Here is a 24,367-nt window from a genome sequence, read left to right as displayed (position 1 = left end):
GGAACAGCAAATATCACTATTATAAATATTAAGTAGAAAAGAGTGCTACATCCATCAATCTAGAGGCACACATGGGCACTTTGACTAATGGTTAAACTTTGTATACCTCTATGCCTAGAATGATTGAATGGAGCACTGGACATTTTTACCAAAATTGATTATGGATGTAACATACAACTTTGGAAATTACCTATTGTGGCTTAGAGGTTTATTTGGCCCTTGGATATCTGTGCTTGTTTTTTTCAATCTATTTGTAATTACTGGCAAACCACTGTGGCAAACCACTGCTTGACAGTAGGTAGGAACTGCTGTTTCCACACACTGGGGCTACTGGCCCCAGCAGCATTTAGAAGATGTTTAAGGAACAATTTATGGTATTGTTACCTGGTTAGAGTCAGGTTTTAGAGGACAGCTGCTGGGTTGTTAGAGAGATGTCTATAAATCGGGACAGTCCCACAATTTGTACAGGAGCGTTCCTATGTGAACAATTCTATGTGGCATTTAATGATAAATAGAGCCAAAGTTGCAGTGCTAGAAGTGAGGCTCCAAAAGTGTTGACACTGTTTTTTTTTTTATAAATGCAAAATAACTATTTAAAAACTAAATAAAACCCAGCAAATGAATTACTCACATAAAAACGCTGTCTCCTAAGCTGAGCAGACAGTGTGTATGGTGAACATGTGTGGCTCTTGCCAGCGCCATCAGGGGTAGTCACCGCACTGACGCTGTATACATTATAAAGATCAAAAAAAATGCCTCTCTTGATTGTGTGTAGCACCCCCTACATTGAAAGCTTACTCTCTGTTCAGAGATGATACTAATATTACCATGGCTTTTCATTTCTATATTACCAGTTCTGTATAATGCACAATAAAAATCACTGAGAATATAAAGTATGGCTTTGGATTTTTTGGAGGAATAACTATTGTTAATTTTATGTTTGTAGAGGCTGCTATTCTGGTGTTAGTTTTTTTTAGCAAGTAATATTGGTCGTAGGTTTTCAGTTTAGATTACTCAAATACCAGCAGACTCCAAATTTTGTATGGGGACTTTGACTTAGCATTTTTGCTTCTTATGAATGTTAAATCACTTGATGCAGCAGAAGGGACAAGACTTATACTAAGGTCACATCTTACATTCCTCTGGGTAAACAACAGCTAACTGTGCAGATAACTCTTATTTATAGTCATTCATTTTCCCCATCAAAGCAACTGAATGCCATGTTCACGCCAATGCAAAATTAGGCTTCGAGGGAAGGTTCACTTTCAATAAAAACTTCACCAATCAATCCTTTCTAGCCCCCTAACCTAAACTAACCTAGAAAACCTCAACAAAAAACGTACCCATGAACCAGCTGTGGCTTCCTTTGTTGTTTGCCATCTCTGAACTGAAATCATCAACGCAGAACATTAAGTCCCCACAGGCTTAAATGGGGCGGTAAGCTGAGATTTGTGCATGGTCCAATTCAAGTTTAGGGGGAAAGGGAGCCATGAAGGAGGTTTGTGCCTGGAGGGCATAAAAAGCTGGGGATGCCATAGCTGTCATGCTAAGGTAAGAGAGTAGCTGTGTTGTGGTTTTCTAGTTTATTTTAAGTTAGGGGCGAAAGAGGTTGGAGTACTGTAGTTCCTTTTTAAAACTGAAATTGTCCTTCTACTGTCTCCATCTCAAGCACAAGGGGTTTCAATGAAAAGTAATATTGTTTTCATACTGAATCAGTCAGACAATTTACTCTGTGAAGGAATGAATGCAATCTCAACAGGCACTTGTTAGCTTGTGCTCGCTGAACATCATTCAGGAAATCATCTCCATTCACAGCATCACTTTCAGCATACACATATAGCCATATCATGTGACAAATCTGAAATAATTCCCAGTATTCTGGTTTGTTTCGGACTTACAACACTTTCTCAGGCAACTATTTATCTTCAAAAAATTGTTGAAATGGTCAGTTTAGATGGACTAAAATAAACCCTATAGGGTATTAAGTACATCAATGCTTTCTTCAAACATGTAATTAGAAATCCATAGAACAGTTATTCTTCAGTGGCCATGATTTTAATGAGAAATAAAAAATCTGCATATGTGGTGGAATAAAAAAGACATATGACATATTTACATTTTTATAAACTACATAAAGTTCACTTTGAGATTTCTCTGAAACCAGTTTCTCGGTGCAGCTTTTTGACATAAACTTGATTTTTTTTTATAATTGTGTAATTATTTTGGTATGGCAGAAACACCTAGACATTAGAAAAGAGGCAAATTACAAGGGCCCAAGCATGTGTTCTTCTCATGTATTCTCCAAGCTCCTAAAGCATATGTAAAATGAAAAAGAAAAATGTAATATATTGCAGCTTACTAGTCCTTGGGCATAGTGGCTGCATTTGTTTTCTTACTTTCAGGCTTATTACCTTTTATTTTCACTTGCTGATCCTGTAAATAACACTTCCTGTGTCTACCCTCATTTCTCCCCTGTAATTATGTAAGAAGTCACGGTTGTCACACAGACTGGACTTCTAACATCTCTGCCTTTGTTCATCCATCATTACATGGTAGTTGATGGGACTACTACTTTACACAAGAAAAATAAGGATGTTTGTACTTTTTTTTACAGCTCACAGGAAGTTACAAGTGTTTGGCAGGGTCAACAGCTATTTTCTCTGCTTGCTGATAAGCTGCAATATACATTACATGTGTGGTTTTAGGTTTAGATATGCTTTAAATATTTTTCTCTCCATAAAGAAAACCCATCAGAGAAACACAGAAGGGTGCCTTTTCAGACAACGATGACTGGCCATGATGATCATCTGTCTTTTAATCACTAACCCAAAACAAGTATACAAATAAGAACTGATTTTTTGTTATGAGACTTTCCTTATCTACATACTCCTTCCAGGTCAGTGAGGCAAAGTAATGAAATCAAAAGGTCAGCATAACAACAAGACAACTACCATGTATACAAAGAGGTCAGAAAAGCAAATTCTCCATATTTCTCCAATATTGAGTTTACTTTAAGCAGCCCCGACAGTTATTGGCTTTTTTTTTTTTATAAAATTAAAGAAAGTTGTGAGGTGCCCATAACACAGAAGAGAGTTTGCTGCTGCTATAGTTATCACCTTGGACCAGTCAACATCCTTAATGTCAGTTACCTAGGCTGGCCATATATGATTGAATTTATTTTGTTGAACAAGCAGGGTGAACAAAAAAAAAAAAATAGATTCCCCATCCACACATTCAAGGTGGATGGGAGAATCCCTCCCATGTAACTACTGTATTTAGACAGCAGAGGGGCTTCCTCAATGTCAGCATACACTTATCACCACTGCCGGCTATAGCTGGTGGCACTGATCGAGCAAAACATTTCCAACAGGCTGGTTGTACAAAAGTTGATTGAGAGATCAACTTCTGTACAACAGCCTGTCCATAGATGGATTACAATTCAGTAGGTCCCTGCTGAACTGGCCACATTTTGATTCATCTATGGCTGACTTTAGGAAGGCAAAGTAAAGCAAATAATAAAAATAAGTTAATCCCTGATAAGTGGCTTTTGGACTGCTTCAGGTCTTTCTTTTCCTACATATCAATGTTATAAAAGTTATGCTTTTGAACTTTTTTTGAACACTGTATAAATACATAAAAAAATATATAAAAGCAATAAAATATTGCTTTTAAAATATATAACTTTAAAACTCCTGTAGAAACCAGACACATCTACTAAAATAGGGGTCCCCCACTCTACAGCCCATGGGCCATTTTTATCTCTTTAGATTAAATGATATAAATCAATACTTTAGCTTGACCACGGCTCATGTCCAATTAAATGCTCTCTATGCTCAAAAGAGACAAAAAATTTGATAACATTTGGGAAATGCCTGAAACAATGACAAACGTGGGCACCTATGAGGGACTGTACATTATTACCAAGTTCATACTTACATTATATGGGTTATCTGGTAGAAGCCTCTCCCTTCACACCAAAATAAAAACCTACAATACTCCAAAAAGTGTCAGCCCCCGATATCCTTTGCATTGCGAAGAGATATGGAAGTGGTGGGGAACACGCTCTGGCTGACAGGCTGGTGACCTGCAGCTTATCAAGGAAAGGAAGGTTCCAGAAAACAGCTAGCAGTCTACTGTGGCAATATATTCAAGGTAAGACTAGTGGCTATAGTACATTTCAACCATTGTGAGAAGGAAATCAGGAATGATGGTAGAAACTAGAGACTAAATTAAAGATTTAGGGTCCTGTAAACTGAAATACAAACATTAGACATAATCACAGCGTATAAAAGTACTCTGATTTTGTAAGTACACAGTGCTGAGTTGAGAATTCACAAACATATTTGCATGTTAGAAGGAACCAGTGATAGCCAATAAATGAGATGGCAAAGAACAAATGAAAGGCTGTTTCTACAGGTTGACCTATACACAGAAATGAAGGATATGAAGGAACAATAAAAGCAACAGATAATGCCATGTGTTTTACAGCAGAAAAGGGCAGACAAAGCTACCCAAGCAAGTACATTTTTCTCTACTGCTTGCCCTACATGTTTATTTCAATTTAAAACCATGCAAGTTATAGAGCAAGACAAGGCAATTTATCAAATCCTTCTTGGATCATTTAAACGGAAAGCTTTTCTTAAAAAGTGTTAATTTTACCAACTAATCAACCTATCTGTCTACAAATAGCCTGTAACATTATAAGTACACAGAAGGACCTGTTAGTACCAGTTTATATAAATCATGTTGATTGCATGGGTTATGTGCGTTAAAATAATCAGGAGTCACAAGGTCCCTAAGTAGCACCCCTTACATTGAATGGTAACACAATAATGTAAACATATGTAATGAAGAAGCTAAAATGTGTTAAATAGGCTGTACAGCCTTTCTGTCTTTTTCTCACTGACAACACTTTACAGAAAAGCTTTCAGTTCAGGATGTGCATGATTACACAACAGAGGAGCAAAGACAATAGAAGGGGAGGATACACACATTCAGCACAAGTGGTGGCTTTACTGGAAGTGTCTTGGCAGCTTAGGACAGGAACAGGGATACTGGTTTCCATGATGCCATCTTGACGCTGGAGAGCAACCGCTGGGCTGCCTTCCATGAGAAGGATGGGATTGTTCTGTATAGCTTCGACTGGATGGAGATGAGAGGGAAACAAAAACAAGACAAAAACGCTACAAACATATAACCAGACAATGTCACAAAGAACATACATTCCATCAAGAATTTTGAAACAAGCATCTAAAAAAATATTCTTAAATTTAACATAGTGACTTAAAGCTCAACTCCAGTCAAAACTTTTACTCTGTTTTGGATAAACTGGGAAAGAGTGAGAGTATTTGTTAGGATTTCACTGATGTATGTGCCCCTATCACAAGGACTTCTCCTCACTTCCTGCTAAGTACTGAGATTTCTCGCCAAGGACACAGAAAAATACAAAACACATTTTAGTTCAGTGACAAAGAGTTAGAATTTCTTACAAAGTTTTAGTGTTGCCTGTGCCTTCCTTTTAGTAAGAACCATTTTTGTCCTGGTATTAATGGAACAGAAACATGGAAATAATCTTCCCAATGTGGTCACAAAAAGCAACTAAAACCCAGCAGAAATTTGAACTCTTCCCTACAAAAATGAAATATATAAAACATTTTAAAAAGTCTTGAATTACACTTTAGAAATTGGCTAAGGCTTTAAATGTAATTTCCTTTAAATTTCTTACCAGGAAACATTCACCCAAGTAATTTTTATAAGTTATTGTATATTTTGGATGGGATGGATAATAAGCAATGTAAATCCCCCTTTTTTTTTAAATAAACTGCTTTCTAGTGGACACAAGATGGCACAAGCTCTGGGACTTGGGCAGCTGCTGTGGCTGGTTAGAGGAGATCACGAAAATGCCCAATGTGCTGGTGGAGAGACATCACTGCTTTGGGAATTCCTCACCTTTGTTGGCTCTCACATCAGCCACCCAGGACCCAGCACCCTCAAAATTGTGTAGTCACGTCAACATTCGTAAAAGCGATTCAAAAAAAGCTATTTAGATTGCTTATTATTACATACACGGTGCTGCTTACCAGCTGGTTGAATGAAAAAAATAAAAAACTGTGGTGTAGGGATCTCTCCTGCGGTGCTATTACACTTATCAGCACTTGCAGCCATTGGCTCTAAGCAATAATCAAATTCTGGCTTTCTAGCAAGACTATTCAACAAAACCTTGGTGTATTTAGTCCATACCCTATTTAAAGCCTGAGCATAATGCTGCGTACACACAATCATTTTTCGAATGGTGTATAAAACAATGTTTTTCAGGCTCTAGAAAAAAACAAAATGTTTTTCCACTTGATCATTAAAACGGCCTTGCCTACACACGATAGTGAAAAAAAAATGCTCTAGCAAAGTGCGGTGACGTACAACGGCACTATAAAGGGGAAGTTCCATTCGGATGACGCCACCCTTTGGGCTGCTTTAGCTGATTTCGTGTTAGTAAAAGACGATTCGCGCTTTTCTGTCTGTTAAAGGGTGATGAATGTGCTCACTCCATTACGAATGGTGGTTTTACCAGAACGGGCGCTCCCGTCTCATAACTTGCTTCTGAGCATGCGCGGATTTTTCACGTCTTTAAAGCCCACACACAACCATTTTTTACAACCCGAAAAACGACGTTTAAAACGTTGTGAAAAAATATAGCTTGTTCGAAAAAAAATTGGCCTGTTTTTCAGAACCCGAAAAATGCACTGAAGCCCACACACGATCGTTTTTAATGACATTAAAAAAAAACGTTGTTTTTTACAACACCAAGGTTTTGTTGAATAGTCTTGCTAGAAAGCCAACATGTCATCATTGCTTAGAGCCAATGGCTGCAAGTGCTGATAAGTGTAATAGATCCTAAGAGGGGACACAGGGAGAGTAACTGGACTTTCCAAACACTGTAATTTCCTTAGAAACATTTTATGCCAGGTCAGATTTAAATTTGTTTTTTGCCCAATAAAAAAAAAACCCCCAAAAAAACATGATGTTAATGCCACAAAATGATCAAGCAAATAGCTTAAAAAAACGCATGAAATACTACTGATCTCAGTGTTAAAGCAAAAACATTAGCATTTGTTTTAAGTTAACTGGATATATTGTTTTTTCATATGTATACTATTACAATATGACTATACATTGTAAAAATATATACGGTATATAAAATTTAAATGATTTTCAACTACAACTACTGGAATTAATCTGAGGGAAAACAACAGGGAAATGATTTTTATTGTGGCCTAATCCTGCTTGCAGTAATAAATGAGGACAATGTCTATAAATACCTTTAGACATTTTCACAAACACTTAGATATATTGCTCTGCCAAACCTTGTCTAACACAGAAGCTGTGTTTCCCACTCAATACATCAGAGAAATACAAAGAGACTGCCTTTTTCTGATCACTATCTAAAAATACAATTTGCCTGGCTACCAAGATGATCATCTGTCTTCAGTACTTGGAATCTCTAACCCAAAACAAGTATGCAAATAAAGTACTCAAGTTTATCAGATTTCCATTATCTACAGTGCCTTGAAAAGGTATTTCCTGACGCATTCATGGCAGCACACACTGGGTTGTGACTCCGCCCCCACAACCTGACAGGATTGGTTAGCTATAAATTTGAAGGGGAGACGCCCCGCACCATTCTCTTTTTTTATCCTCACCTGACAGATTGGACGAACAAGCAAGAAGCATGCCTCTTACCGCAGATCGCCCCAGCAGGTTCAGCCTCTCCTGTTTGGAAGTCCCTCCTGTACAGTCTCTAAATGAGCTTTATGGTGGGAACCCCCGTTCTGGTGGTCTCAGGGGCTCTGGAATTACACTGGCATCTGTAGCAAGCTTTAAAGAAGCTTCAAATCTCGCAGTGGTCCCCACTTTCGCTCTGTCTTTCCTTCCAGTGCAGTGTGTGCTTCCACAAAGGTATTTGTATCATTACATTTGCCACCTAAGGTTAGTCCGTTTTGTACCTTTGCCTGCCTGTTGTTTTTTTCTCAGCTCTGCTGAGCCCTGTGGTTCCTCTGACACCCCATACTCTCGGGGTCACCGCCGCGTACCCCTCAGCGCTCTGCGCATGCACGCAGCTCAGTGATGATGCCGCCGGTCTCCTCTGCCCTCTTCCAAATGGCGGCGCCGTTTAAAAAAAAAAAAAAAAAAAAAAAAAAAGGAAACACTCCTATCGCTCTGTAGTTCTGGCTGCAGTCCTGCTGCTCTGCTCTACTCAGAGTGAAGATTGCACCAGGTGTGTGCAGGCTCGTCCCAGTTCAGCCTGGGCCAATTGATTACACAAAAAAAAAAAAAAAAAAATAGGAACAAATAGGATAGAAGATATAATACATTTATATATTAATTTATAACATATTATAGGAGAAAGTATATCCATAATTAAACAATTAATATAATCCAAAAAATAAAAAATAAAATAAGGATAGATATATGTATATAAATCATTATATTTAATAAATATAAATGTTGGGGGGGGGGACATATTGTAATGTTTTCCCTTCTCTCTTTTTTCCCACCTTTCCGGGCTGTCTCCCTGCTATCCTCATGGGGGCCACTGCCCTCGCAGACCACCATCAGCTGACCAGGTATAGAGGCCGTCCAGAAGGTGGTAAGTAGAGAAGAGACAAAAAAGAGAGCTTGGCCACTGACGCTACAGTTTTGGTAGCCCTATCGGGTCAAAAGACGCAAGTTTGCGGCACAGAGGGAGATTCTAGCCATGCTTCCGGCAGAAGGCGCAAGAAGTCACTCAAGGTTACCCTCTTGCTTTCTTCAATCAAGGCATAGCCGCTCGCGTCACAGCCACTCCTGTCATAGTCGGTCCCACCGCAGACAATTACCTTCATCCCAGATGGAGCTATCTTACCCGCACCACAGCAAATGTTTGCCAAATATGCGGGGCGCCAGCCTTGCCAGGGGAATTGGCCTGCCGCTCGTGCTTCATTGAAGTAACCAAAGATTCAGAGGCCAGAGTATATACTAAGCTCCTAGGAGAATCGCACAGGGATCAATTGTGGGCGATCCTTCCCCAAGCACATCGCCCAGCACCCGGCCGTTACGCCAGGCTGCAAAAACCCTCTCTAAGAATGAGGAGTGTGAGCAGGCGTCGGACTGTCTCTTCTTTAGTTGAACCATTTGCCCATTCAGTCGAGGAAGCGATCGGCTGGGAAGGGGTTATGGCAGAACCTCTGAAGGTTCAGAAATATTTCCTGGTGCTGAAAAGGGGGCCCTGAATCATTTCCCTTCATCAAAGAGCTGGAAAACCTCATAAAGGATGAGTGGGGGAGATCGCATAAGCGGCCCAGTATGAGCAACAAGTTTGCAGATTGTACCCCTTGTGGGAGTCTAGGATCAATTCTTTGATCAATGCAACTACGGTCGATTCATCTTTAAAGCGGTCCTCCACCCTAAAGTGGAGTCCCGCTGATCGGAACCCTCCCCCCCTCCGGTGTCACATTTGACACCTTTCAGGGGGGAGGGGGGTGCAGACACCTGTCTAAAGACAGGTATTTGCACCCACTTCCGGCCACACGCTACGGGCGAAAGACGGGCATTCCGTCACATCCCGTCTGTCGCCCGTTGTGTGCTGGGAACACTCGGCTCCCAGCACACAGCGTGTGAGCCAATCGGCGGGCGCAGCGCGACTCGCGCATGCGCCGTAGGGAACCGGGCAGTGAAGCCGCAGCGCTTCACTTCCTGGTTCCCTCACCGTGGATGGAGGGGGGAGCAGCAGGGTGACGAGCGATCGGCTCATCCTCTGCTGCGATCACCGCTGGACTCCAGGACAGGTAAGTGTCCTTATATTAAAAGTCAGCAGCTGCAGTATTTGTAGCTGCTAGCTTTTAATATATTGTTTTAGTGGCACATCCGCTTTAATGCGACTCGCTAGAGACGTTTCTCTACCGATTGAAGATGCAGTTACCATCCGGGACGTTCTTGATCGTAAAATCAATATAGAACTGAAGAAAGCCTGCTCCACGACAGGAGACGCTAGTAGGCCGGCTATCACCACGGCGGCAGTAGCTAAAACTATCGCTGCATGGGCGGCTAACATTGAGAATTCCATTCTAGAAGGAGCCGACCAGGGGAAGATATTCTCCTCCCTGCAGGGAAATTAAGTTGGCTTACGGCTCCTGAGGGGGCGACTTCATGACTGGGAAGAGCCTTATGGCTGAGACCCTGGATAGCGGAGACAGCATCAAAATCTACTGGTGCAAAACTCCATATGGCGGCTCAAGTGTATTTGGCACAAAGATGGACTTGGTCATCTCCAAGGTTACCGGGGGAAAATCCGGGCTGATTCCCTCCGATAGGAGACCAGAGCCCCAGAAGGGCCCCGCTTACAGACGCGATCTTCCTGTCAAGTACAGGGATGCTAGATCCTACCGTCCCGGCAGGAAATTTAGGAGGGACTGGAATACTCGACCCTCCATGTATTTACAGTAAGCCAAGGCTATCACAGCCGGGGAACAGCAGAAGTCCTTTTTGAGGGTCCGTCTGCCCACCCAGCTCAGGTGGGCACCAGACTCAAGAGATTCGCTCGGATATGGGCAACTCGTATAACAGATTCATGGACACTATCCTCTATCAAGACCGGTCACAATTGGAAATTCATGGGCACATTGCCAGGGAACACATTCCAGCCTACCAAGTACCTCCACACCAGAAAGGGAGGGGGTTTTATTCCCCTTTATTTCTGGTACAAAAAAAAAAAACAGGGGATCTACGTCCAGTCCTGGACCTAAAGAGGTTCAACAGACGATCAAAATAGAGGCCCTCAGATTGGAAAAGCCTTCAGTCCATTTTGTTGACAGTGGACGTGGGAGACTGGATGCTATCTCCTAGATTTTTCGGACGTTTACCTTCACGTCCCGATCATCCCGCCTTCCAGAGGTCCCTTCGGTTCTCAATCTATTAATCTCATTTCCAATTTTGGTGCCCCCCATTCGGCATCGCCTCAGCACCCAGAGCATTCAGCAAGTCAGGGTGTTCCTAGGGGCAGAATAATATACCAGGTTGTACCGGGTGCAACTCCCTCAAGAGAGGCTGAAGCCCTTACTCCAGAAGGTACAGAATCTGCTATCATCCAGACGTCTACTGTCAGAGCCTGCCTCAGTACCCGGGGGTCCATGTCAGCATCCATACCTTTGATACAGTGGCCCCTGTGACACATGCAAGTCTTACAGAACTCCTTTCTCAGGCAGTGGAATGGAACGTCAATACTCCAAACCATTCACATCCCGAACTGGGTAAAGCAATTAGTATGGTGGTGGACACACCCGTCCAACCTCAGGGAGTCCATTCCAATAGTTCCCCCAAGTCCAGAAGTAGTAACATCGAACGCCAGCCAGGGGGGATGGGGTCCACACTATCTAGACCAAGTAGCCCAAGGACAGTGGCACTTTCGGGCTCAGGGCATAGTGTCAAATATTTTAGAGCTCAGAGCAGCCTTTCAGGCTCTCCTGGCCATTGCGCCTCTTCTAGAGGGGAAGAGTGTCCTGATCAGGATGGACAACAAGTAGCAGTGTCATGTATCCAGATACAGGGGGGCATCAGGAGTCGCACGCTTCAAGAGGAAGCTTGCCCATATTGGAAAGGGCACAAGTGCACCTGTTAGATCTATGGGCAGTGTATGTCCCGGCAACACAGAATTCGTTGGCCAACTACCTAAGCCGAGAGACACTTTCAAACAACGAATGGTCCCTGAACCAACAGGTATTCTCCATTCTTACGAAAACTTGTGGAATACCAGAAGTCGACCTAGCGGCCACGCCAAAGAACTCCAAGTGTCAGAGGTTCCTGTCCAGAGCTCACTTTCCATCAGCCGAAGGGACAAACTGCCTAGCTCTTCCATGGAGCTTCGAGCTGGGGTACATTTTTCTTCCAACTTCTCGGATTACAAGATTCCTGTCCCGACTTCGGAGGTCCTCAGCCACGGTTATTGTACTAATACCGTTACGACCGAGGAGGCCATGGTTTACGACCCTGCTACAACTAGGTACGCGGCCTCCAATACATCTTCCAGTAACCTGGGATCTCATACATCAGAGGCAATTCTTCCATCCAGCCCAGAGAAGCTGCATTTGCCAGCTTGGAAGTTGAGAGGGCTAGGTTAGGGGAACTAGGATACTCTCAGGAGGTAATATCAACCTTATTACAAGCTCTAAGGAGCTCCACTGATGTCACCTATACTAGGATCTGGGAGAGGTTCGTGTCGTCGCAGCAAAGAGATTGGAATCCCATCTCAAATTCTTGAATTTCTTCAGTCAGGGCTTAACAAGGGCCCGGGCCCGGGTACCCTGAAGGTGCAAGTATCCGCCCTTTCAGCATGACGGGTACTAGATGGGCTCTTCATCATCCGGTCACTCTGTTCCTCAGGGCCTGCGTAAGATCAGACCACCTAGGAGGCCAGCCTTTCCAAAAGGGGATCTCTGTGTAGTACTCGAGGCCCTGTCCAATCCACCCTTTTCTCCATTCAACTTAGTCTCACCGTGGAACCTAGCTCTGAAGATGGCTTCCTGTATTGCGATCACCTCAGCTAAGAGGACGTCGGAGATACAAGCACTTATGGCTACGGAACCCCTATTTAGTGTTCTCCCCTGACAGAGTGGTTCTGAAGCCCTCAGACCATTTTTATCCAAGGGTAACTTCCTCCTTTCATTATAACCAGGACATCGTCCTTCCATCTTTTACTAATGAGAGGGGCGAGTCCCATGACTAGGATGTCAAGTCTACCATCTCCAGTTACTTCACAGCTACATCTCAGGAAGACGGATTCTGTCTTAATTATCCCACACGGGAGCAGACGAGGTCAGCCAGCTACCTCCCGTACCATTACCTCTTGGTTGTTAGTGCTATCGCGGAGACCTATTCCATCCAGCAACTTACGACTCCTAAGGAGCATTAGGGCTCATTCGACAGGAGCAGTGGCCACTTCTTGGGCAGCATTTTGCGGGATTTCACCGGAAACCATAGGTAGAGCAGCAACTTGGTCTTCCCAACACATCTTAATTTCTCACTACAGAGTGGATTCTGCTCTCCTGGCTACCGTCGACTTTGGCAGATCTGTTCTTAGAGCCAATTCCTCAGCGCTATAGAGAATAAATATTACTGTTTTCTTGCACCCTCCCGACTGGCGAGTTATTTCCCAGTGTGTGCTGCCATGAATGCGTCAGGAAAACGGAAAATTGTATACTCACCTTTCCGTAATTTTCCTTTCCTGACGCATCTTCATGGCAGCACACAGATGCCCGCCCTATTGTTTTATGATGATATATACAGAGAATGGTGCGGGGCGTCTCCCCTTCAAATTTATAGCTAACCAATCCTGTCAGGTTGTGGGGGCGGAGTCACAACCCAGTGTGTGCTGCCATGAAGATGCGTCAGGAAAGGAAAATTACGGAAAGGTGAGTATACAATTTTCTGTTTTCATACCCCTTGAAATTGTCCACATTTTGACATGTTAAAACCAAATAGGTAAATGTATTTCATTGGGATTTTATGTGATAGACCAACACAAAGTGGCACATACTTGTGAAGTGAAAAGAAAATGATTAATGGTTTTCATTTTTTTTTACAAATAAACATCTGAAAAGTGTGATGTGTATTTCTATTCAGCCCCCTTTACTCTGATACCGCAAAAAAAAAAAAACTAGTGGAACCAATTGCCTTCAGAAGTCACCTAATTAGCAGATACAGTACATCTGTGTGTAATTCTCAGTATAAATACAGCCCTCAGAGGTTTGTTAGAGAACATTAGTGAACAAACAGCATCATGAAGGCCAAGGAACACACCAGACAGGTCAGGGATAAAGTTGTGGAGAAGTTTAAAGCAGGGTTAGGTTATAAAAAAATCTCCCAAGCTTTGAACATCTCATGGAGCACTGATCAATCCATCATCCAAAAATGGAAAGAGTATGGCACAACTGCAAACCTACCAAGACATGGCCATCCACCTAAACTGACAGGACGGGCAAGAAGAACATTAATCAGAGAAGCAGCCAAGTGGCTCGTGGTAACTCTGGAGGAGCTGCAGAGATCCAGAGCTCAGGTGGGAGAATCTGTCTACAGGACAACTATAATGCCGCGTACACACAATCATTTTTCGGCTTGTAAAAAAACAAAGTTTTTCAGCCTCTAGAAAAAACAACGTTTTTTCCAACTTCATCATTAAAACGACATTGCCCACACACGATCGTAAAAAAACAAAATGCTCTAGCAAAGCGCGGTGACGTACAACACGTACAACGGCACTATAAAGGGGCAGTTCCATGCGGATGATGCCACCCTTGGGGCTACTTTTGCTGATTTCATGTTTGTAAAAGACGATTTGCGCTCTTCTGTCTGTTACAGCGTGATGAATGTGCCTACTCTATTACGAACGGTAGTTTTACCAGAACAAGCGCTCCTGTCCCATAACTTGCTTCTGAGCAAGAGCGGGTTTTTAACATCGTTTTAGCCCACACACGATCATTTTTTACAACCCGAAAAACGACATTGTTTAAAACGTTGTTAAAAAATGCAGCATGTTCGATTTTTTTTTGGTCGTTTTTTTAGAACCCGAAAAATGATGTGAAGCCCACACACGATCATTTTAAATGACATTTTTTTTAAACGTTTTTTACATGCCGAAAAATGATCGTGTGTACGCGGCATTAGTCATGCACTCCATTAATGTGGCATTTATGGAAAAGTGGCAAGAAGAAAGACATTGTTGAAAGAAAGCCATAAGAGGTCCCATTTGCAGTTTGCGAGAAGCCATGTGGGGGACACAGCAAACATGTGGAAGAAGGTGCTCTGGTCAGATGAGACCAAAAATTTACCTTTTTGGCCTAAAAGCAAAACGCTATGTGTGGTGGAAAACTAACACTATACATCACCCTGAACACACCATCCCCATGAAACATGGTGGTGGCAGCATCATGTTGTGGGGATGCTTTTCTTCAGCAAGGACAGGGAAGCTGGTCAGAGTTGATGGAAAGATAGATGGAGCAAATACAGTGTAATCTTAGAAGAAAACCTGTTAGAGTCTGCAAAAGACTTGAGACTGGGGCGTTTCAACATACAGCCAGAGGTACGATGGAATGGTTTAGATCAAAGCATATTCATGTGTTAGAATGGCCCAGTCAAAATCAAGACTTAAATCCAATTGAGAATCTGTGGCAAGACTTAAAAATTTCTGTCCACAGATGCTATACATCCACTCTGACAGAGCTTGAGCTATTTTGCAAAGAAGAATGGGCAAAAATTTAACTCCATTGATGTGCTGGTAGAGACATCCCCAAAAAGACTTGCAGCTGTAATTGCAGAGAAAGGTGGTTCTACAACGTAATGACTCAGGGGGCTGAATACAAATGCACGCCGCCCTTTTTAGATATTTATAAAAATAAAAAATTGAAAACCATTTATTATTTTCCTTTCACTTCACAATTATGTGCCACTCTGTGTTGGTCCATCACATAAAAAACATTTATGTTTTTGGCTGTAACATGACAAAACTTGGAAAATGTCAAGGGGTATGAATACTTTTTCAAGGCACTGTATATACTACTTGGTGAGTCAGAAAGTAATGAAGTCAATAGATCAGCCAATAACATATTTAACCACGTGCCGACTGCCCATAGACGAAAAACGGCTGCAGGGTGGTCGGATAACTCTGGAAGGGCGTACTATAACGTCCTCCCAGAATCGTGCTCCTGCCCGCCCCCGGGAATATTCGTGACTGTCAGGTCCGGGGGACCCCGGCACATCACAGATTATGGTATAGGACCGATGGCAGCGGCTCTTTAACACGTGATCGCTATCAGCGATCGGTACAGTGTGACAGGAGAGGGGGAGAGATTGGTTGCAGCAGCGCTGTAGGCTGGATATGTAGTGCCAACAGTGCTGCTCTGTGTCTATTCCTGCCTCATCTATCTATGCTCAGCTATCCATAATCAGCCATCCATCCATGCTCAGCCATCCCAACCATGCTCAGCCATACCATCCATACTTAGCCATGCCATACATGCTCATCCATCCATCCATGCTCAGCCATGCCATGCATACTCATCCATGCCATCCATACTCATCCATCCATGCTCAGCCATGCCATCCATGCTCAGTCATCCGATCCATACTGAGCCATGCCATCCATACCATCCATGCTCAGCCATGCCATCCATACTCAGCCATCCCATTCATGCTCAGCCATCCCATCCATGCTCAGCCATCCCCATCCACGGCTCATCCATTCCCATCAACAGCTCATCCATGCCACATCAGTTCTCATCTGTGCCACATCCATGCCACTACAGTGCCCATCAGTGCCATTACAGTGCCTCATAAAAGTGTAATAGGTAGTCAAATTAGATTGGAAATGTATGCCCCTAGAACACCTGATGGTGCTCCCTGCATGTTGGGACTCTGTATGTGGCCAGGCTGTGTAAAACTGTCACACGTGTGGTATCGTTATACTCGGAAGGAGTAGCAGCATATATTTTGGGTATCATTTTGGCAATGTACATGCATGTGCTATCAATAGATAGGACGTTTTTTTTTCCTGTTCAGCCAGCAAGCTAAAAGATAAAATAAACTAACAGATTCCTACATACACACAAAGGAGGTGGATGGAGGAATCCCTTCCCTGCACCAGGACATTGTATTTTGATGCCGAGACTTGAATCCGCTGACTCAAAAAAGTTTTCCAACTTGTCTGTTTGACAGAAGTTATTAATCACACTTCTTTCAAGATATTGAGTAACGCACACCTTTTAATTCACACTTCACCATTCATCTAAACTTAATCTTGCCACGGTTTCATATTCTGGGTTTTTTATACTTTTTATACTGTAATTTATTCTGAGGGCCATTACATGAATTCTGAGCTCATTATATTAGTGCTGTAGGTATTAGTGGGGATGGTTCATTTTCAGTTGAACCGTCTGCTTGTTTGCCTCAGTGATCTCAGCGATGTCACTGGGTTCTTTTTCTCCCTGTTTCCACAGACCCTGGGACAGACATTTTACAGTGGTTACCATCTGGAATTCATATGGTTTCTACTGAACGGTTTCTGCCAATCAGATTTATAAGTGTGCACTACCTTCATAGGAGGTAAAGATAATGGGCCAAATTCTCAAAAGAGATACGCAGGCAGAACTGCTGTTCAGCCTGCCTATCTCTGTGCCTAACTTTGGAAACGATCCTCAAAAGGCTTTTTCCAAAGTTAGGCAGAAGATCTGACATGTGTAAGACACTTACACTGTCAGATCTTAGGATGCAGTACCGCATCCGCCGCTGGGGGCATTTCTCATTGAAATGGCGCTTTGAGTATGCAAATGAGGACTTAAGCAGATCCACAAAGCTTTTAAGCATTGTGATTTCTGCGTAAGTTCCGATTTGCTTGCGCAAAACTAGGGCTGGTTTTACAATGTGGAAAGTTAGTAACACCATGTAAAAGCCCATTCAAGCGACGGCATTTGGTATGCATTCCTGAGGGAGAACTCCATGGCAATTTGTAAAATCAAAACCGGCATGGGTTCCCCCCCAGGAGCATACCAGGCCCTTAGGTCTGGTATGGGTTGTAAGGAGACCCCCCCTACGCCGAAAAATCGACGTAGGGGGTCCCCCTACAATCCATACCAGACCCGTATCCAAAGCACGCTACCCGGCCGGCCAGGAATGGGAGTGGGGACGAGCGAGCGCCCCCCCCCTCCTGAGCCGTACCAGGCCGCATGCCCTCAACATGGGGGGGTTGGGTGCTCTGGGGCAGGGGGGCGCACTGCGGGCCCCCCCACCCCAGAGCACCCTGTCCCCATGTTGATGAGGACAGGACCTCTTCCCGACAACCCTGGCCGTTGGTTGTCGGGGTCTGCGGGCGGGGGGCTTATCGGAATCTGGGAGTCCCCTCAAATAAGGGGGCCCCCAGATACCGGCCCCCCACCCTAAGTGAATGGATATGGGGTACATCGTACCCCTACCCATTCACCTGGAGGCAAAGTGATAGTTATTAAACACACAACACAAGGGTTTTTAAAATCATTTATTAGTCTGCTCCGGAGGCCCCCCCTGTCTTCTTTAGCTCTAATACCAGGGGGGGCTTCTTCCGCTCTCCGGGGGTCTTCTCCGCTCTCCGGGGGTCTTCTCCGATCTCCGGGGGGGTCTTCTCCGATCTCCGGGGGGGGTCTTCTCCGCTCTCCGGGGGTCTTCTCCGCTCTCCGGGGGTCTTCTTCTATCTTCGCCGCTCTCCGCTGTTGACTCGGCGCACCCCGGTTCTTCTCCAGCTGTCCGGTGCCTTCTCCTTCAGCGCTGGCTGCCTGCTATCTTCGTGTGTTAGCTCAATTACTAGCAGGCAGCCAGCGTGGTCTTCTGTGACGTCATCTTCTTCTCTTCTTCTCCCTTCTTCCGATGTTGACTCGACGCCTCTTCTCACTGCAATGATGGAAGCGCGCCTTGCATCCCATTTATATAGGCATCACCGTCCCATCATGCTCCGGTAGGTACCCACGTGGGTACCTACCGGAGCATGATGGGTGCGCCGAGTCAACAGCGGAGAGCGGCGAAGATAGAAAAAGACCCCCGGAGAGCGGAGAAGACCCCCCCGGAGATCGGAGAAGACGCCCCCGGAGAGCGGAGAAGACCCCCGGAGAGCGGAAGAAGCCCCCCCTGGTATTAGAGCTAAAGAAGACAGGGGGGACCTCCGGAGCAGACTAATAAATGATTTTAAAAACCCTTGTGTTGTGTGTTTAATAACTATCACTTTGCCTCCAGGTGAATGGGTAGGGGTACGATGTACCCCATATCCATTCACTTAGGGTGGGGGGCCGGTATCTGGGGGCCCCCTTATTTGAGGGGACTCCCAGATTCCGATAAGCCCCCCGCCCGCAGACCCCGACAACCAACGGCCAGGGTTGTCGGGAAGAGGTCCTGTCCTCATCAACATGGGGACAGGGTGCTCTGGGGTGGGGGGGCCCGCAGTGCGCCCCCCTGCCCCAGAGCACCCAACCCCCCCATGTTGAGGGCATGCGGCCTGGTACGGCTCAGGAGGGGGGGGGGCGCTCGCTCGTCCCCACTCCCATTCCTGGCTGGCCGGGTAGCGTGCTTTGGATACGGGTCTGGTATGGATTGTAGGGGGACCCCCTACGTCGATTTTTCGGCGTAGGGGGGGTCTCCTTACAACCCATACCAGACCTAAGGGCCTGGTATGCCCCTGGGGGAGGAACCCATGCCGGTTTTTTATTTGAAAATTGGCATGGAGTTCTCCCTCTCAGGAATGCATGCCGAGCGACGCTGTCAATTGTTTTTTTTTTTTTTTCTTTCCCGGCGCGTTTTTTTTTTCACCCGTCGCAACTTTATTGTCCCGTCGCAATCCACAAAGCCCGGCGTAAATTACGTTCGCGCTGCACGTCGGGAAAATTATGCGCAGTACGGCCGGCGCGGGAGCGCACCTCATTTAAATTGTAAATGAGGAGAGGAGGACCGCCTTGCGACGGAGGCACTTATATTACACGGCGTGTAATTTCTAGGTAAGTGCTTTGAAGATCGGGCACTTAGGTAGAAATTTAACGCCTGTGTAACTTAACTGCTGAAAGTTAAGTTAGGCAGCTTTTTTGAGAATTTGGCCCAATGTCCATTTATTATATTTATATTTCATTTTGTTGTATTTAATCTACAGACACCTTGTCAGTGGCATCGACTCCTAATAAAGTGATATAATGTTCATGAAACATGTTGAGATTTATGATGCAACTTATCCCTCTGTCTAATTTGCAAACTCAATGACTGGGCTCTGCATGAAGAGGTTATTTGAATATGTGGTCACATATGTGAAATTGTAAATCTGTTCTTGGTGCAAAAGACGTTTTTATATTTTTAATAAAGTAGATTGTTTGTATATATAATATAATTCTGCGTGTTGAACTATTTCCAAAAAGTCAAATGGACACTTATGCACACTTGGCTTTGTTCAAACGATTAACTTCTGTCTAGCAGGGATGGCCCCACACTGATTTCACACTGGTCCCTGCAGAATGGGATGGCCAGCTTTAGCAGGACTGATATCTTATTTCAAGAGTGGTTAAGAAAAAGACATATTAATTATACTGAGCTAATGAAAGCTCCCTCTAGTCTAATCTCCATATCTGTATAAAAAGCCTATTGGGCCCTTTGAATCCAGTTTAAAGGGTTAATTTCCCTCTAATGACATTTAAAAAAAAAACAGTACATTAATATACAGTCATCTGTTCTGTAAAATAATGCATACTTTTTAAGCTGCTTTTTCCATTGGGCTTCTCTCTTCATCTGCCCAGCACTCCAGCACCTCATAAATGAAGACAGAGCTTTGTGCCCTACCCAAGCATGCACAGTCTGCTTTCTTTCATTTTCACAGAATACAGAGCTCATCCGGATTAGAGAAAGCAAACTGTGCTTGCATGGGTAAGGAACAAAGCCAAGTACTTGATTGTGAGGTGCTGAGGTTGTGCATCCAACAGCTGGTACATCCTACCATTGGAGATAGGAAGTCATAAGATAAAGCACAGCTTGAAAAGTAAGCATTTATTACAAAATAGAGGACTGCATATTACCGTACTGGGGAAGCTCTAATGCATAGGGATTGTTTTAAATGTCTTTAAAGGTGAGTTAACTCTTTAAAGAACCTTTGGGCACCCAAGACAATGCCCGTCTGCTAGTATCACCTCTTTACTGGCCCTAGGCTGACTGATGGAATTGTAACAGTGTGTAAAAGTATTTATAATAATTAGGATGACTGACTTTTTTGATGCTGGGAAAACATTTATGGTCAATTGATATACATGTTAAAATGTATAGGTGTGAGGGGGCTCAAAAGGCCCCATCCTGGGCAACAAATATGTACTTCATCAGATCTGGCTGGATAAAAGTACTGCATCAAAACATATATATTTTTACCTTGTTAGTCCCCTCTTGTTTGATATCCTGCAATTTAAAAATAGTTGGACAAAAAGTTTCAGCTGGATGTAATCGGATGCATCCACTTTTTGGGTATTCGAAGGTAGCTGGCAGAATACAATGTGCAGAATTGAAGATTCAACCACCCACGTTGTATAGTGTGGATAGAGGAATCTGTTAAGATTCTTTTCATTCATGCTAAGAGTGGCTAAGGCTGTTAGGCTAAGGCTGGCCAGAACAGAAACAGTTATACGTAACAAGGTTGGTACAATCATGGCTTATGCTCACTGGCCCTCAAAAATTCAGCTAACTCTAGTTCGATATCCTTCAATTAAAAAAAATTAAAGGAGCCATATGGACATTTTTTAGCCGAACAGTAGCTGTGTCTAATCAGATGCAGTCACTGTTTGAATATTCTGTAGATGACTGTCAGAATACAACAGGCAATGTATAGTGATGGAGGAATCTGTTTAATTTTTTCGCTCAGCCTATAGGCTGAACTGAAGACTGGCCAGAATACATATACAGTTGTATATAACATGTTGGTACAATCATGGATTAATCCCCCTGGCCCCCCAAATATCAGCAATGCCATCCTCATTGGGCTGAAAAGCATGAATATGTATGTCAGGTAAAGAAGAAAAAATTTAAAAACATCCTAATATCCCCTGTGTATGGTCAGGTTAAGGGCATGCGTAGACGGGCATTGATGGGCAAATGTAGCATGCTTTTGACATTTAGGTTTATATGCTTCTGAAATCATTCAGAATCAACTGCAGCTGATCTGCATTTGACCTGCGTGCACTGCGTTCGCATTACCTGAGATTTTTTATGAGGCAAGATGTATTTCTAAAGCAAACACAGGCATTGACTTAAGTGCTAGGATATAATTAAACTACTGTTGCAAGAATTAGCTTGGTTTAGTAACATAAGTATCTTCACTGTGCATATGCTGCCGTATAATTAGCTTTTAAGTTTTGTACCCTACTTACTGGCAATAAGAAGAAAGTTATAGATAAGAAATGTTAAGGGCAAATGAGTCAAGCTGCTAGTTGTGTTTTTTTTTTTAAGTTAATTTATTTTATAGCTATGTATAGTAAGTTGGTGCTAAAGAAGAAAATGTATCTATAAGAGGGCACATATGAATCAGTACAAATTGCTTGGTTTCATAATTAACCCTTGGTTTTGGTAAACATCTTGAAGGTAGGATCAAACACTAGCTTACCTGATTATGAACATACTAAGAGAACATGGTGACAAACAAAAGTCACTACTTACCCAAGAGAGCGGAATTTCCATCCCCCAAAGGGAATCTCTGGTATCGAGGTACATTAAAGGGAGGCAGCAGATGGAACTTCTTTTCTAGAAGTGGCTCTACACGGGAGGCAGAAGGATCAGCAGGGTGGAAGAGGTTGTAGACCTGCTGACAGCCAGGTCGGAGCTGATAAACTGAACATGACAAATAAATCAGAGAATGAGTATTACAAATGTTTGAGGAACCAAAAACCTTTAGCAAGGCAAGAAATTCACATTCATCATAGTGCCAGAGGGATTGGTACTAGTATTGGTGGGACCACAAAAAATGGAAACTGCACACCTAACAATGATCAACATCTCAACTTCCACTGTACCTCATTCCACAAAAAAAATGAGTGATCAATCTTTGAATTAGGTTTGTCAGGGTAGTTTGATATTGACAAACATGTAGGTATCAAAAGTAAAAGTCCAGTGTTTACTGGGGAAAAATAAAATCAATACTCTTCAGATCTGCTATATACTTGCCACTGATCTTAGAAAACTTTATTACAGATCTTAACAAGCATCTGAGTTTAAGATTTTGAAGTGTGGGTCTATATTAAATATTGATTTACAAAAAAATTGATATTTAGCCGTTATGCTATTAACTATAACAGTTTAGAGGTACTTCTGTATATGGCTACTTCTGTATACTGTGATCTTTGTGACCTTACCACATATGATCACATTCCCTACTTCGAGACAATTATAAGTCCAAATGACTGGTTAAAACCAGTTGTTTGGTAGAATTTGTTAAAACTAGTCTTAACCTGGGAGCCCCCTCAATAAGATTCACATATATATAGGAGAACAAAGAAGCCTGATCTGGGACATCTTGGTGAATGTGCCTAGTACTTTGTAAAATTTGTCAACTCTGGGACCGCGTACACACGACCGGTCCAAACTGATGAAAACAGACCAAAGTCCAGTTTCATCGCTCCAAACCGACCATGTGTACAGCCCATCGGACTTTTCTGCTTCAGACCAAAGTTTTAGAACTTGCTTTAACCACTTAAAGACCTCAGGTGTTTTTCAGATTTGGTGTTTGCAAGACTAAAACATTTTTTTCTGCTAGAAAATTACTTAAAACCCCCAAACATTATATATTTTTTTTTCTAACACCCTAGAGAATAAAATGGCGGTCATTGCAATACTTTTTGTCACACCGTATTTGCGCAGCAGTCTTACAAGCGCACTTTTTTTGGAAAAAATTCACTTTTTTGAATTAAAAAATAAGACAACAATAAATTTGGCCCAATTTTTTTATATATTGTGAAAGATAATGTTACGCCGAGTAAAATGATACCCAACATGTCACGCTTTAAAATTGCGCCCGCTCGTGGCATGGCGTCAAACTTTTACCCTTAAAAATCTAGATAGGCGACGTTTAAAAAATTCTATAAGTTGCATTTTTTGAGCTACAGAGTAGCTCTAGGGCTATAATTATTGCTCTCGCTCTAACGATCGCGGCGATACCTCACTTGTGTGATTTGAACACCGTTTTCATATGCGGGCGCTACTCGCGTATGCGTTCGCTTCTGCGCGCGAGATCGTCAGGACGGGGCGCTTTAAAAAAAATGTTTTCTTATTTAATTTTATTGATTTTATTATTTTTTACACTAAAATATAAAAAAAAAAAAAAATGATCACTTTTATTCCTATTACAAGGAATGTAAACATCCCTTGTAATAGAAAAAAGCATGACAGGTCCTCTTAAATATGAGATCTGGGGTCAAAAAGACCTCAGATCTCATATTTAGGCTTAAATGCAAAAAAAAAAAAAAAAAAAGGAAAATTTGTCATTTAAAAAAATGACAGAAAAAAAATTGTCTCTTTAAGAGGCTGGGCGGGACTGACGTTTTGACGTCACTTCCGCCCAGCAGAGCTATGAGGACGGGTGGGGGCCATCTTGCCCTCACTCAAGTCCTCACTCTCCAGGCGGCAGCATCGGATCTCCTCCTCCGCTACCGAAGGCTCCGGTAAGCGGCGGAGGGCGCGGAAAAGCGGCGGGAGGGGGGGGCCCCTCTCCCGCCACCGATAACGGCGATCTCGCGGCGAATCCGCCGCGGAGACCGCCGTTATCGTTTACACGGCCGCCAGCTGAAAACATGGATATCTCAGTTGTGGCAGCAGC

General features: G+C 43.2%; 1 protein-coding gene across 13 annotated transcripts in view; it reads right to left on the bottom strand.

Annotated features, from left to right (window-relative positions):
• PITPNM2 (phosphatidylinositol transfer protein membrane associated 2) overlaps positions 1–24,367 on the bottom strand; it is a 439,829-nt gene that overhangs the window by 45,326 nt on the left and 370,136 nt on the right. For 7 of the 13 annotated variants that reach the window (XM_040347302.1, XM_040347305.1, XM_040347304.1 and 4 more), the window contains 2 exons: positions 22,216–22,386; positions 4,993–5,142 (listed from right to left, as the gene is read on the bottom strand). In XM_040347302.1, the coding sequence (XP_040203236.1) occupies positions 4,993–5,142; positions 22,216–22,386 (321 nt within the window). The remainder of the gene's footprint in view (positions 1–4,992; positions 5,143–22,215; positions 22,387–24,367) is intronic. The other 6 variants (XM_040347308.1, XM_040347310.1, XM_040347312.1 and 3 more) reach the window with 2 other exon arrangements.

Source organism: Rana temporaria, chromosome 1 (assembly GCF_905171775.1).
Source record: "Rana temporaria chromosome 1, aRanTem1.1, whole genome shotgun sequence".
Lineage (NCBI taxonomy): Eukaryota > Metazoa > Chordata > Amphibia > Anura > Ranidae > Rana > Rana temporaria.
The sequence above is the reverse complement of the archived record's forward strand: the minus strand, read 5'-3'. Positions and strand labels throughout refer to the sequence as shown.